The sequence below is a fragment of the Labeo rohita genome, chromosome 21, assembly GCF_022985175.1.
Source record: "Labeo rohita strain BAU-BD-2019 chromosome 21, IGBB_LRoh.1.0, whole genome shotgun sequence".
NCBI lineage: Eukaryota > Metazoa > Chordata > Actinopteri > Cypriniformes > Cyprinidae > Labeo > Labeo rohita.
In genome coordinates, this window is record NC_066889.1 from 25,159,963 (window position 1) to 25,173,232 (window position 13,270).

General features: G+C 33.6%; 2 protein-coding genes across 2 annotated transcripts; both read left to right on the forward strand.

Moving 5' to 3' along the window:
- Nucleotides 1-3,368: 3,368 nt before the first annotated feature.
- LOC127152178 (uracil nucleotide/cysteinyl leukotriene receptor-like) lies at nucleotides 3,369-4,220 on the forward strand. Its single transcript, XM_051092678.1, has one exon. It carries the CDS (start codon nucleotides 3,369-3,371, stop codon nucleotides 4,218-4,220), a length of 852 nt encoding a protein of 283 aa, XP_050948635.1.
- A 7,412-nt stretch (nucleotides 4,221-11,632) lies between these two features.
- Nucleotides 11,633-12,463, forward strand: LOC127152180 (C-C chemokine receptor type 8-like). Its single transcript, XM_051092679.1, has one exon. The coding sequence runs from the start codon at nucleotides 11,633-11,635 to the stop codon at nucleotides 12,461-12,463; it is 831 nt and encodes a 276-aa protein (XP_050948636.1).
- The last annotated feature ends 807 nt before the right edge of the window (nucleotides 12,464-13,270 follow it).

Sequence of the window (13,270 nt, forward strand, 5' to 3'; positions counted from 1 at the left end):
ACAAAATATACCCGTGCTACTTAAGACTGGTTTTGTGGTCCAGGGTCATATATTACAGTCTTGAACTCTATCCCAGTTTAGCTATTCTGTTCTGATAAACTGGGACAGCTAAATATGAAATCAGTTAAGATTCGGTATGTTAATGCAGACCATGAAAATAGCATTCATGAAGATACTTTATGATCTTTGTGTTTCCTTCTAAAGTATTCATATGATACTTTGGGTATCCATGAATTAATTAATGCACTCTGTATTTCTACAAGACTTTAAGTTAATTTATAAATAATTGTTTTTATTTATTAATTTTTTAAATATTACAATTCATAATAAATTAGACAAAAACTACATCCGTATGATTATCAAAAAACTTGAACTTTAACCTCCCAACTGAACTAACATCATCCTACACTTTTCCCTCTTTAGATTACATTTGCAATATTATTATTATTTGGACTGAGATAAAATCAGAGAAGATGAATAACTCTACAGTGACCTTCTTACCGGAAGCATCCACAAACCCCAAGTATGATTTCAATGGGCTGTTGACCACCATGGAAATTTGTACATGCAGCATCAGTATCTTGTTTGCTCTTCCTACACACTCTTATGCTTTATGGCTCATCATCAAAGGAACAGGGGTTGCATCAAAGTTCTTCAACCTCAGTCTCTCGTTTTGTGAGCTTGGTATCTGTCTGAACTGTTTGTTTTCTGTAATTTTTTACTGCACTAAGCTTTTGCATCTCATAAATGTAATATGGTTTTTATTAGGACTACTCATCACTGGTCGTCCTCTGTTTCAGTGTCTGATCTGTGTCGAGCGTTACCTGGCTGTTGTTCGTCCTGTAACCTTTCTGAAGTACAAACCACTTAGATATAGAGTGATCTGCTGCACTGTGGCCTGGATTATCACTTTTGGCTCCTGTTTGTGCAGCATGCTTACTACAGATCAAAATAAAATTGATATTTACATATACTTCTATTCAGTTCAGTTCCTTCTCTTCTTCTCCATCCAGTTGTTTTGTCTTGTAACTGTTCTCAGAGCTCTGAAGCAGACAGGACCAGGAGAGAGAGGGAGAGAAAGAAATGAGGAAAACCACATGAAGAGAAGAGCGTTTTACCTCATTCTGATAACTACTGTGACGATGACTGTTATATATATGCCATTTATTATTTCAGGATTTATTTTTGTTCTTACGCACTGGTTTATTACACACCTTTTTTCTTTCGGTTTCTTATGTTTTATTCTGGCTGGTTTTGTTCAGCCTGTTCTTTATCTGCACAGGGCTGGAAAACTTTCCTGTCTTTGTGCTCCATAAAACTTTCAGTTGTTTACTATGTTCAGTTACTAAGCTTTTTTCTTTTGGATTCGAGGATTGTCACACAGAGATATTTCATTTGACCTGAAATCCTATCACACACAGATATTGTGCTGAATATGCCTTTCATTTGACAAATGTTTGATACATAGATTTGCATTTCAGGTATTAAATGTATTGCACCTGTGCATACCACAATAATGATAATTGTTATTATTTTGTTGTTGTTGTTTACCTTAATATTAGCTAATGGTCAGCTGATAAATGTTGCTTGGTGAACAGTTTTATTGTCATCTTAAGATAAATTTAATAATCGACTATTAGATGTAACTACAAAACAACATAAAATATGAAATCGTTGTTATATGGAAGATAATTTTGTTCTCTTTTCCAAAGGCAGGTTTAATTCCTGCATTATATCACATAAGATGGTTAGTAAGTTTTTATGTTTAAGTTAAAAACTAGAAACTAGTGAGTATTTTTATGTAAATAAAGTGTTGTGTAAGCTTTCAAAGATGTGACTGCGGTGTCATTTTTACAAAATATTTCACTGCTTCCTGCACGTTTGGCATAAATGTGGCTACATGTTTTGCATGTATAGTGTGACACACTCAATCAGAAATTAAATGAGCATGCCACTCTTGTAAATGTTGTGTATGTGTCTTGGTGAGTAACTAGCTGTCCGTTTAATTGAATCAGATTTTGAACCTCATATTTGTTTACTTTATATATTTGCATCTGATGTTGTGACGTGTAGCAGATGAAGCCATATCCATATATTCTTGTGGCAGCTGTGAAGTCAGTCTACAAAACAGCACAGAGATTTATTAACATACAGAGAGACTGGACATTCACTCTTCAGGTGACTTCTCTTGAGATTTTCTATATGAATGTAAAGGTTGTTATTATTAATAGAATCTCAATATTTAAACATTTTAAGGCATATATTGAAACTTGTTAAAAAAAAACATTTGTTCTCACTTTCTAAGTTCTAAAATAATAAGATCAAGCTGCGTTTTTTATGCTGAATTTGTCATAGACAGTCTTGAGAATTGTGTTTGAAAGAACTATTGTCCATGTCATCTGCTCTGCTCTTTAAATGTGTCAGCAGCTAAAACGAATTTTAATGCTTTCATGATCTGCTGCATTTTATAGCACAAAGAATTTCAGTAGTGATATTACTTTACATTTTAATGGATGAATGCGGCTGTTATTATTAATGTGTGTGGACTTCCCCCCTTAGGGCGTTGTGTAGTTTATCCCAAAAACCACATTGATTTCATAAACTCACAACACTCTATCAAAAAGGCAAAGATAAGGAATTAATTAGGATTTAAGAGGATAAAGCCTCTAATGTTTTTATATTGGTCAAACAAAATGTGAACATGAAGTAGAATGAATTATTATATGTGACCCTGGACCACAAAACCAGGGTCAATTTACTGAAATTCAGATTTACACATAGGCTGAACGCTGAATAAATGAGCTTTCCATTGATTCAACTATTTGAAAATCTGGAATCTGGCAGTGCAAAAAAAAAAAAAAAATGTGAAAATCACCTTTAAAGTTGTCCAAATTAAGTTCGTAGCAATGCATATTACTAATCTAAAATTACGTTTTGATATATTTACAGTAGGAATTTTACAAAATATCTTAATGGAACACGATCTTTACTTAATATCCTAATGATTTTTGCCATAAAATCCCATACATTTGACCCATACAATATATTTTTGGCTATTGCTACAAATATACCTGTGCTACATAAGGCTGTTTTTGTGATCCTGGGTCACATATATTATTATTATTATTATTATAGAGCTATTTTATATATATATATATATATATAAAACCCTCCATAAATGAGCAACAAGTCAAACCATGTTTCTCTGTAAATGCATTTCCATTGTCTTTCTATGAAAGGATACTGAATCTGTAAGCAGTATAAAACTATAAATAAATAAATAACACTCCCTTTCATTTTGTCCCTATAGATCACATAAATTGCAATTTTATATGTATGGTTGTTATCTTCTGACAGACAAGGAGAAAATGAATAACTCTACTGTGAACTTCACCACATCTGCAGTTTCTACAAACTCCACAACTCAGAACAGTGGGCTATTGGACAATGTGAAATTCGGTGTACACTGCATCAATTTCCTGTTTGGTCTTCCTACACACTCCTATGTAATATGGCTCATCATTACAGGATCAGAAAGCGGAGTTGCATCAAGCTTCTTCAACCTCAATCTCTCTGTATGTGAGATTGCTAACTGTCTGAATTCTTTGTTGACTGTACTTGATTATTTTACTTGCTTTTCAAGCCTCACAATATTAACATATTTTTTAGTAGGACTCGCCATTACTGGTCGTCCTCTGTTTCAGTGTCTGATGTGTGTTGAGCGTTACCTGGCAGTGGTTCATCCTGTAATCTTTCTAAAGTTCAAACCTCTCAGATACAGAGTGATCTGCTGCGCTGTGGCTTGGTTAATTAGTTTTGGCTCCTGTTTGTGCTGCATATTTACTTTAGTCTTACATAACATTTATGTTTATGCATGGATAAACTCAGTTCAGTTCCTTCTCCTTTTCTTCTTCCAGTTGTTTTGTCTTGTGGCTGTTCTCAGAGCTCTGAAGCAGTCAGAACCAGGAGATAGAGGGAGAGAAAGAGAGGAGGAAAATCCCATGAAAAGAACAGCGTTTTATCTTATTTTAATAACTACCATGAACATGAGTATAATATATATGCCATTTACCATTTCAGGATTCATTTATGTGCTAACACAGCATTACTTTGATGAATCTATGTCTGCTGGTATTATCTGTTTTATTCTGGGTGGTTTTGTGCAACCTATTGTTTATCTGCACCGGGCTGGAAAACTCTCCCGTCTCCGTTCCCCATAAAACCAGCAACTGTAATATTTTATTAAGTCATAGTACTTTAATTTAAGAATAGGAATATGCCAGTACATGTTAGTATGTTTGTTCAGTGCTTTGTGTATATTTTGAGAGATCCTTAATGAATTACACCTTCTACTTATTTACAGATTAAACTGGAAGTGTTTGAATAGCTTTGACCACTAAAAATACAGATTTTCTGTCTACACCCATGTCAATGTTTTCATTTCATTGATACTAAACTTTTGCATACCAGGTGTTTAAAATGTTCCACCTGTGAAAGTCAGTTTTGGATTTATGAAGATAAAATGTGGAGACTAATAATCAAAATTCGAATTGCTCCGCTGTTAATCTGAGAATATTTCTTTGCTTTTACATATCTGGTGATTTATGCGACGTGTAGCAGATGAAATCATGCACATACTGTATGTTCTTGCTGTGAAGTCAGTCTAGAAAACACTGCACAGAGATTTACAGTATACACATCCAGAGAGACTGGACATTCACTCTTCAGGTGATAAACTCTTATAATCTATGTAAATAGGAGAACTAGACTGTTATTACAATCTATGATCTTATTAGATATCAGATTTTGAAAGAATTTAATACTGGAGTGTTTTGGTTATTTGGAATGTATTGAAATTTTTACCTTCCAATCGTACCTTTGTCGACTTTTAATTTGTTTCACGCATTTTGATATATGTGACCCTGGACCACAAAACCAGTCATAAGGGTAATATATATATATTTTTTTTAATTGAGATTTAAACATCATCTAAAGGCTGAATAAATTTGTTTTCCATGGATTTATGGTTTGTTAGGATAAGACAATATTTGGCCGAGATACAACTATTAGAAAATCTGGAATCTGAGGGTGCAAAAAAATCAAAATACAAAGAAAATTGGCTTTACAGTTGTCCAAATGAAGCTCTTAACAATGCATATTACTAATCAAAAATTAAGGTGTGATATATTTACAGTAGGAATTTTACAAAATATTTTAATGGAACATGGTCTTTACTTAATTTCCTAATGATTTTTGGCATAAAAGAAAAAGCTATAATTTTGACCCATACAATGTATTTTTGGCTAAAGCTACAAATATACCCCAGCGACTTAAGACTGGTTTTGTGTGGTCGAGGGTCACATATGTGACCCTGGACTACAAAACCAGCCATAAGGTTCCATTTTTTTGAAATTGAGATTTAAACATCATCTAAAGCAGGGGTCACCAAACTTGTTCCCGGAGGGCCGGTGTCCTGCAGAGTTTGCCTCCAACTTACCTCAACACACCTGCCTGGAAGTTTCAAGAATACCTAAGACCTTGATTACCTAGGACTGGATCTGGTGACCTCTGAGCTAAAGGCTGAATAAATATGTTTTCCATTGATTTATGGTTTGCTAGGATAAGACTATATTTGGCCGAGATACAACTATTAGAAAATCTGGAATCTGAGGGTACAAAAAAAAAAAAAAACTATTGAGAAAAGGACCTTTAAAGTTGTCCAAATTAAATTCTTAGCAAAGCATATTACTAATCAAAAATTAAGAAATTTAGAAAATATCTTCATGGAACATATACCTGTGCTACTTAAGACTTAAAAAGGTTTTGTGGGTGCAATTTGTTCATTTTAAAATGTTAAAAACACAAATAATGTGATCCTTTCTGGAGAATGACCATTTTACTAAAGTACAACAGCACTACACTTAATTCAACTTTAATCTGCTTAAGAGTCAGAGATGGTTATTATAAAGAATGTTTTGATGGGTTCTGTGCCAAACTTTTTTTCCCACCTAGAGATGAACAGCTCAACAGTGAACTTCACCACATATGGAACATCTATCAACTGCACAACTCAATCCTTTGAAGCAGTGACCATTCTGGACATGTGTGTGTACAGCATTCATTTCTTGTTTGGTCTCCCGATGAACTCTTATGTTTTATGGCTCATCTTTAAAAGAACAGGAAGTGGACTTGCATCTGAGCTCTTCAGGATCAATCAGTGTGTTTGTGAGATTGTTTACTGCCTGAATTCCTTGTTTTCTGTTTTAGGTCTCTTGGAATACACATGGCTTTTATTAGGTGTAGGAATTACTGGTCGTCCTCTATTTCAGTGTCTGATCTGTATCGAGCGTTACCTGGCAGTGATTCATCCTGTAACCTTTCTGAAGTACAAACCTCTCAGATATAGAGTGATCTGCTGCACTGTGGTCTGGATAATCACTCTTGGCTCCTGTTTGTGTTTCATGTTTCATTTAATCTCATTTAACTTCTATACTTATGTCTGCTTCTTCTCGATCCACTTCTCTCTCTTGCTCTCTGTTCAGTTGTTCTGCTGTTTAGCTGTTCTCAGAGCTCTGAAGCAGACAGGACCAGGAGAGAGAGGGAGAGAGAGAAACGAGGAAAACCACGTGAAGAGAAGAGCGTTTCATCTCATTCTAATAACTACTGTGAGCATGAGTATTATATACGTGCCATTTGCTATCACAGGATTCTTTTTTATACTGACACAACAATATTTTGGTGAACTTTTTACTGCTGTATTTTTTTGTTTGGTTCTGGGTGGTTTTGTTCAGCCTGTTCTTTATCTGCACCGAACTGGAAAACTCTCTTGCACCTGCTTTCCATAAAACATTACATTGTTTATTTTACTACATTTCCATGTAGTGAAATGGATTGCACAACCGTAAATGATTGTTTTTAAGTAGCATTCCCATGTTCTGATGCCAGAACATGTTAGTATGTTCCTTTGTCATTCCATTTTTTGTTTTATCAGAGTGATGCACCAATTACTTATAAAATTCTTGTCTTTCTTTCAAACATATTATCTGTATGTGTATTATTAGATAGTATTTATGCTGCCAGTCTGTCATTTGTTTATCTAATAAAACTCTTCATCAACAACACTGTCACAGAGATTCTTGCATTAAACTTTACATCTTAATTTCAATTTCAATATTTTACCCACATATTCACATATTTAAAATTCAAGGTGCACAGTAATTTTTATTGTAGGATAGAAAGGCGGCCCGGGGTAAAAGGCGCCTTTGATATTATTTTCCTCTAAACCACTAGACGGCAGAAAAACATGGCGTAGCACTTTCCAAAATGTTTGCTTTTCAAGATACACGTGAAAATTTGTCTGATCCTTGATGCGATCGTGGGCAGCAGCGCAAAGCTGATTCTGTGATTAATGATCTAACATTTGATATTTTTAAAAACGCTGTAGATTTAAGTAGCAAATGAGAATGTTACTGCTGTAAATCTATATTAAATTATTATGGGATCTCCTTCAGTGCTTTCATAATCTTTACATTTTAAAATGATTTTGTTTCTGTATTTTAAAAAAATATGTTTTATATTAACATATTTTAATTACAGTATATTTATTGAACAAAAAATAATTTATCAAAATAAGCTGAAAATAGTACAGACTTTGCTAAAGTGATTGTTTTTTTTGTGTGATTTGAACATGTATGAACTTAAACATTATTTAAAAAAAACATTATTTTTCCTAAAGTATTTGTATCAATACTTTGTGCCTTTTACCCCATGCTGGTGAGCCTTTTAATCTGTTGCTCCATAAGTGTTCAATACAAACATATATATTTTTCTTTACTGTACTGTATTTTAGTGAAAAGCTTTAACTTCTCCTATATGTTAAATGTTGTATAAAATGTCCCTTGTTGAACAATTTCAAATCCAAAATCAGTGTTTACTCTAAATATTTTTTGAATAATTTTGCTTACTTTAAATATTTGCATATGTTATGTCTTATTTGACGTGTAGATTGTGAAATCATGTACATTTGTTCTTGTGACAGCAGTGAAGTCAGTCTACAAAACACAGAACAGAGATTTACAGGATATACATGCAGAGAGACTGAAAATTCACTCTTCAGGTGAGACATTTTCTATATGAATGTAGACTGTAAATTTCTCTTATTAGATTATTATTGAAAGAATCACAATATCTGAATGTTCTGGTTATTTGAACCAGATTGTATTGAAAATTTTACTTCAGATCTTACTCCTTTGTTTACTTGTTTTGACTTTGCTTCACTTAGTCTGTATTATGTAAAGTTTGATACTGCTTTAGAATCAGATTTGAATATCAAATTATGAACATTTTATATTGCATTGTCATCAGCTTAATTAACTCTGACAGTTGCTCATATCAAATCTGTAGCTACATGTTGACAACAGATTCTGTCATAATTTTCTTCCAAAGAACACTGACCAGTTTAGAGTTTTTGTTTTTGGTTAAACTATTCATTAAACTATTGTAAACAAGAATTACGAAACTCTGGTCTTATCCTGTCCATTTTTTTCCATAGAACTTTTACATTTTCTGTGAGCATTTGAGCTGAGAGACAGCAATGAATAACTCTACAGAGAACCTCACCACATTTGGGGCATCTACAAACTCCACAACTCTTAACTTTGGGGTGCTGCAAGTTCTGGACATTTTCAATCTTCTGTTTGGTCTCCCTACACACTCCTATGTTGTGTGGCTCATCGTCACAGGAACAGGAAGTGGAGTTGCATCAGAGTTCTTCACCCTCAATCTCTCTGTTTGTGATATTATGAACTCTCTGGATTCTTTGCTCTCCCTATTTGATTATTGTCCAATTCTCAAGACAATAGCTAAGTGTATGATAGGACTAGGCATCACTGGTCGTCCTCTGTTTCAATGTCTGATCAGTGTTGAGCGTTACCTGGCAGTGGTTCATCCTGTAAAGTTTCTTAAGTACAAACCTCTCAGATATAGAGTGATCTGCAGCACTGTGGTCTGGATAATCACCCTTGGCTCCTGTTTATTCTGCTTGTTTACTGTAGACTTGTTTTATTTTTATACATGGTTCTTCTCGTTGGAGTTTCTCTTTTTCCTCTCCATCCAGTTGTTCTGCTGTGTGGCTGTTCTCAGAGCTCTGAAGCAGTCAGGACCAGGAGAAAGAATGAGAGAGAGAGTGGAGGAAAACCACATGAAGAGAAGAGCGTTTTACATCATTCTAATAACTACTGTAAACATGGTTGTTATCTACGTGCCATTTATTATCTCAGGATTGATTTATGTTGTGAGTCAAAAGTATATTCCGGACCTATTTGCTGCTGGATTATTTTGTTTTATTTTAGCTGGTTTTGTTCAGCCTGTTCTTTATCTGAACCGGGCTGGAAAACTCTCCTGTCTTCACTTTTAATAAATCATGAAGTTGTTTAGTTGTAAGATCTTACTAAACCACCTTATTTCAGACACATTAAATCCATTCTGTGTGTTGTGCTTCTTTACAGTAAACTGCATCATCACTATCTATATTTTCCATTTGATGACTGCCTTGATTATTTAATTGGAATTGAAAAATTATCACAACACATTTATACAGTACTTTAAATTTGACAAAGCAAAAAATTGGATGTCAGGTGTACAATGCATCACACCTGTATGCCATTTATAACCTGCATGGGAAAAGCAAACATTCCTTGTTCAAATCGATCAACAAATATCTGATAGATTGTGTTTGTGTGACTCTCTGCATGTTTATTTAAAGAGACTCACCATTACAAACAGTCTGTCATTTGTTCATGTAAAAAAATATTTCAGCATCGACCTGCTGTTACCTTTTCCATATACCGTTGTTGTAGTGTTTGGTATTGAATATATGAGTCAGTCAATAATGTATAAACGTGCACTGATGAAGAATTTTAAATTCAAGTTAGTCGTAGCTCTATTCAAATGTTTAAGATATATGACTCTCTTTTTGAACCTTATGTTTAATTAATATATTTAAATATGTGATGTTTTATGTTATGAGCCAGATGAAGTCATGCACTTAAATGCTTGTGATAGTCTACAAAGCACAGCAAAGACTTATACACATCCAGAGCGACTGGACATTCACTCTTCAGGTGATGAACTCGTCTTATTCTCTAATTTATGAGATTATGAGATTTTCTATATGAATTTAGACACTAGATTAGTACCGGCATGTTGATCTCAAATAATGTATTTTACGTAAAATGTGGTTCTACAAAACGTACTTTCACTTACGTTATTCCAGACACTAAAACGTACAATACTGACGTATTTACAGTGTCTAAACGTACAAAAACTTACATATTATCAGCATTTAAACGTACAATACTGACGTATTGACGGCACCTAAAAACTAATCCTTATGAATATTGAAATCGCGGCATTAATTCCATTATTATTGTTGTTTTTAGTTGTCGTACCAATGGCTTTATGTTTCAGTTGCATTATTAAACTGTTTAATCGTTTACTTAATATGAAATTATAATATTTCATTCTGTTCTGTGTGATTTCTGCTGCCAGCTCGTTTCCAAGAATAAGCCTATATAATGTTAAACATGATTACACTCTAAAACCTTAAAATAAATAACATTTATGCAATTGTTTAACCATTCATGCAATATTAACGTAATGGGATACAAAAGGCCTTTTCTCCGACATGATGTCACTAACAATAAAACCATAAAATACACCGAACATGCAACATAGTTACAAAATAAACCAGTTTTATTTGTGCGCTGTAATCACTGTCATTATATAGATCAGTGGCTGTAATCCAAATTTCAGAATCCATACAATAGTGAGGAACAGACCCAAATTCAAGTCTTTATCTGACAATCTTCATCTCCATCCCGAGTAGCAAGTCCAGCAACCGTAACCAACAGCAATAAACCCGTGCTGAAGTGCATTTTACAAATTCAGATATTGCCGCGAAAGAAACTATAGGTTTAGGTTTGGGACAGGTTAAGGGGTCTAAAAATCTAAATCGCTTATTGATAAAATTATAAAAATGCATATTCACTATAAAATGGATAGGTTTACGTTTGGGCGTAGGTTAAGGGGGCTAAAAATCGAACTCGCTTATTGATAAAATGATAAAAAGGCATTGTTACAAATATCTTAATGATATAAAAGATACGTAAATATTTTACGATTTTAGCTAAAAATACGTAGCGATTTGTACGTTTTATACGTTGAAATACGTTTAAATTGTACGTTTTAGCATCAGTGAAAACGTAAAAAAAAACAACAACAACCAAAAAACAAATACCTTTTGTGTCTCTAAACGTTATACTTGCGTATAAACAGACCAGGCTGGAATGTTTGATCTGTAAGTCTTTTTTTCATTTGAATGTTCTGGTAAATTGCATTTAAATTAGGGCTTATAGAAAAGTATCATAAATTGCATTTAAAATTTACCTTTGACTTTGTTTCACACCGTTTGAATTTTGTGAAGTTTGCTAATTTTTATTATCATTTAATAATGATATAACAATAAGAATATATAAAAAAAATAAAGATAATAGAACCTATTTCTCTCCCTTTTTTCCCCTTGATAGAACGCCTTTTACGTGAGATTTTCATCTGAGGGACAAACACAATGGAGATGAATAACTGTACAGATAACTTCTTACCTGAATCATCTACATTTTCTACGACTCAACACTTTGGGCCACTGAACATTTTGGATCTTTGTCTGCACGGTTTCAAATTCTTATTTGGGTTTCCTGCACACTTCTATGTTGTCTGGCTCATCATCACAGGAACTGGAAATGGAGTTGCATTAGAGTTCTTCATGCTCAATCTCTCTGTTTGTGAGATGGCCATCTCTCTGAATATTTTTCTCTATGTACTTGATCGCTGGTTTTCAAGTTTAAAAACATTAAAATATTTTACATTAGGACTATGCGTCACTGGTCGTCCTCTATTTCAGTGTCTGATGTGTGTTGAGCGTTACCTGGCAGTGGTTCATCCTGTAACCTTTCTGAAGTACAAACCTCTCAGATACAGAGTGAATTGCTGCATTGTGGCTTGGATAATTATTCTTGGTTCCTGTTTGTGCTGCTTGTTTACTATAGTCTTGTGTAACTTTTATAGTTATGTATGCTACTTCGCATTGCAGTTCCTCATCTTCTTCTCCATCCAGTTGTTTTGTCTTGTGGCTGTTCTCAGAGCTCTGAAGCAGTCAGGACCAGGAGAGAAAAAGAAAGAGGAGGAAAACCACATGAAGAGAAGAGCATTTTATCTCATTCTAATAACAACTGTGAGCATGATTATCACATATCTGCCTTATATCATCACAGCATTGTATTTCATTCTGAGCCAACATTACGTTCAGGAACATTTTACTGTTGCTTTTGTTTGTTATATACTGGCTGGTTTTGTTCAGCCTGTTCTTTACCTGAACCGGGTCAGAAAATTTTCCTGTTTTCAGTAAAGAAATATATTTTTTTTTTCTCAGATATATTGTATTGTGTTAGTTCTAATGACACCAGAACATGTTAGTATATTTAATGAAAGCTGAAAGCTGTACTGTATTTGGAGTGTGAAGTGGCTCAGATCATAAAGATGACATTTATTCTTAGTGTTTTTTTTTTTTTTTTTTTTTTTCCGATATGGCTATTATAAGTGTAAGTTAAATTAAATCTTGTGTTCTGTTTTTCCATTTTAATCTAATTGTTTCTTTCTTATTTATAATGCAGACAAGACAGAGGATTTATGGTCCAATTTCACTGTTATGATTTGTCTGTAACCACGTATATAATAAAACGATGTATGAAAAAGAAACTGTCAGCAGTCTCAGTGAGTTTGATTCATATCTTGCTAGTTCTTGCTAAATGCAATGAGTTCATATCAAGGCAGTTTACTCTTCCTAATGTTTATTATTAGTGAAGAAAATGGATGTCAAATTTGATTGACATTTTACATTTCTTTGTCAGTATGATTCAGTTTAAAGTATTTTTGATTTAGTATTTTACTATTTTGATAGATTGTTCAGTTGGTTAATGATGCAAAGCTGCACTGCTGTACTTTATAACAACACTCTCCAAAAGAAGAACATCACTTTTCAAAATACAATGCTATCGCATTTCTAAAGGAATGTTTGGACCAACACATGTAGTCAGTGTCAGTCCATTCAAATGTTTAGTAATATATGAGACGTTTTTTTAACCTTGAATTTGTTTACTTTATATTTAAATACGTGATGTTTTATGTTATGAGGCAGATGAAGACATGTACATAT

Coding starts and splice junctions, on each gene's coding strand:
- LOC127152180 (XM_051092679.1), top strand. CDS start 11,633: ATGAATAACTGTACAGATAACTTCTTACCTGAATCATCTACATTTTCT.
- LOC127152178 (XM_051092678.1), top strand. CDS start 3,369: ATGAATAACTCTACTGTGAACTTCACCACATCTGCAGTTTCTACAAAC.